Source organism: Argentina silus, assembly GCF_951799395.1.
Source record: "Argentina silus genome assembly, chromosome: 14".
Taxonomy (NCBI): Eukaryota; Metazoa; Chordata; class Actinopteri; order Argentiniformes; family Argentinidae; genus Argentina; species Argentina silus.
The window spans coordinates 16,862,434-16,864,933 of record NC_139668.1 but is presented as its reverse complement, the minus strand read 5'-3'; the positions used below and the strand labels follow the sequence as shown (position 1 = coordinate 16,864,933).

The window sequence follows — 2,500 nt, the reverse complement described above, 5'->3', positions numbered from 1 at the left end:
GATGCTAAAGCAAACGTCAGCCAGGCATCTGCAGGAGAAAACACTGACGCTAATGCTAATGTGTGTTCAGCCCATCTGGAATAAAAACGCCTCTCACCGTCTCCTCTTCCCTCTCCTCTTCCCTCTCTGCTTCCTCTCTTCCGTCTCCTCTTCCCTCTCTTCCGTCTCTTTTTCCTCTCCTCTTCCCTCTCCTCTTCCTCTCAACCTCACCTTCTTTCTTCTCTCCTTCCCCTCGCTCCATTTCTACCTCCCTTCTTTCTCCTACCTCTCTCCCTCCCTCTGCCCCTCCCACTCTTCCACCTCCCTCTACCTATCCTCCCACAGTCTCCCCTCCCTTGTCCCCCCCCCTCTCTTTCTTAGTAATATGACCCTCCCTGCTTTACTCTTCACAGTATGAGAAACACTACTGAGATCTGGATCGATACTAACCTGCTCAGGCCTTGGGTTTGTCAGCGCCAGCCTATGCTATTCCGCTGTGTGTGTCAGTCTGCCAGTCCCTGCGGTTCGCGGTTTAGCAAAGCGTTAACCATCGACTGGCCTTCCACCAGAGCCTCTGAATATGAACCGGATGGATGCTCCATCCATCTTCTGCACACTGCAGAATATTTCCCCAATGTGCTTTATTTATTGCGATGGTTCGGGGAACGGGGGTCACACTGGGGCATACATCAGTGCACAGGTTTCTGGCTCAGGCTGTTGAGCAGCGGTGCTGGTATTCTGCACAGAGCCATAGGATGTGGGTTTGTTCCAGCCTTGTTCAACGTGTAGCGCGTGCTCCCTCTGAAGTGTCTAATAACCTAGTAACGGTTGTGTGAATATTTCATAGGCTGGTATCCATATTGATGGGGGTTTCTGGCGACAGTGCTGCAGTGTCTGTCTGTCTCTCTCTCTCTCTCTCTCTCTCTCTCTGTCTCTCTTTCTGTGTCTCTCTCTCTCTCTCTCTGTCTCTCTCTCTGTCTCTCTTTCTGTGTGTCTCTCTGTCTCTCTTTCTGTCTCTCTCTCTCTGTCTCTCCCTTGATGTCTATTTAGGGCTGAATATTAACCTCTTCAGATGTGCCACTAATGACAGTTCTGTGTGTGTGTGTGTGTGTATTAAAGATGTTACATGTTCTGTACTGTAGCCTCGTCAAGCAGGTTCCCCTGACCTCAAATGTAGCGTGGGAAACTGGAGCTGTGTGTCTGTTGATATTTAACACTCCTTCTTTCTGCCCCCCTCTCCCCCCCCTCCTCCTCCCCCCTCAGCCCTTCCACCCCATGGTGAACCTGGAGTGTTCGGAGGACCTGCGTATGTTCCTGTGTGCCCTGTACGCTCCTGTGTGTATGGAGTACGGGCGCGTGTCCCTGCCCTGCCGGGCCCTGTGCCACCGCGCCAAGAGGGACTGTCACAAGCTCATGGACATGTTCGGAGTGGCCTGGCCCGACGAGATCGAGTGCAGCAGGTAAAATGCTAACCGCTAACAGGCACATTCCAAACCTCCCTTCACTACCCTGGGGGGGGGGGGGGGGGGGGGTCACCTAAATCAACAAAGAACACAATCCGAACACTCACCCTCACCAATTGTAACATCAACCCTCCCTCCCCCCCTCCCTCCCTCCCCCCCCCCCCTCCCTCTCTCTCTCCCTCTCCCTCTCTCCCTCCCCCTTCCTCCCTCAGGTTTCCAGACTGTGATGAGCCCTACCCCCGTGAGGTGGACCTCCTGACTAGCGCGGAGCCCACGGACCAGTCCTCCATGACCGTCCAGAGGGAGTACGGCTTCTGGTGCCCGCGGGAGCTCAAGGTGGAGCCCGAGCTGGGCTACTCCTTCATGGGCACCCGCGACTGCTCGCCGCCCTGCCCCAACATGTACTTCAGCCGCCAGGAGCTGGTGTTCGCCCGCTACCTCATCGGCGCCGTGTCCATCGTCTGCCTCTCGGCCACCCTCTTCACCTTCCTCACCTTCCTCATCGACGTGACCAGGTTCCGCTACCCGGAGCGGCCCATCATCTTCTACGCCGTGTGCTACATGATGGTGTCGCTCACCTTCTTCCTGGGCTTCCTGCTGGAGGACCGGGTGGCGTGTAACGCCGCGAGTCCCGCCCAGTATCGGGCCGCGACCATCACCCAGGGCTCCCACAACAAGGTGACCCATACAGCTTAAAAAAATAAAATAAATAAAATAAAATAAAAAAATAAAATAAATATTATTGATCACTTGGCTGTATTATTGCCTTCTCCTAGTGACTTACTTTAAAAAATATATATATTTTTCTTTTTTTTCTTTTCTTATTTTTACTTTTTGATAACTTGATAGCTGTATTATTGCCTTCTCCTAGTGACTTACACCCCCCCCCTCTCTCTCCCCCCCCCCCCCCCCCCCCCCCCCTCCTCCTCCAGGTGTGCACGCTGCTCTTCATGGTGCTGTACTTCTTCACCATGGCGGGCAGCGTGTGGTGGGTCATCCTCACCATCACCTGGTTCCTGGCGGCCGTGCCCAAGTGGGGCAGCGAGGCCATCGAGAAG

The 2,500-nt window shown here is 54.2% G+C and overlaps 1 protein-coding gene across 2 annotated transcripts in view; it reads left to right on the top strand.

Annotated features, from left to right (window-relative positions):
* Positions 1-2,500, top strand: part of LOC310814851 (frizzled-3-like) — a 16,837-nt gene that overhangs the window by 9,841 nt on the left and 4,496 nt on the right. For both annotated transcript variants that reach the window (XM_083684390.1, XM_083684391.1), the window contains exons 3-5: positions 1,243-1,439; positions 1,655-2,120; positions 2,375-2,500. The exon at positions 2,375-2,500 is cut by the window's right edge and continues 174 nt beyond it. In XM_083684390.1, coding sequence (XP_083540516.1) covers positions 1,243-1,439; positions 1,655-2,120; positions 2,375-2,500 — 789 coding nt within the window. The remainder of the gene's footprint in view (positions 1-1,242; positions 1,440-1,654; positions 2,121-2,374) is intronic.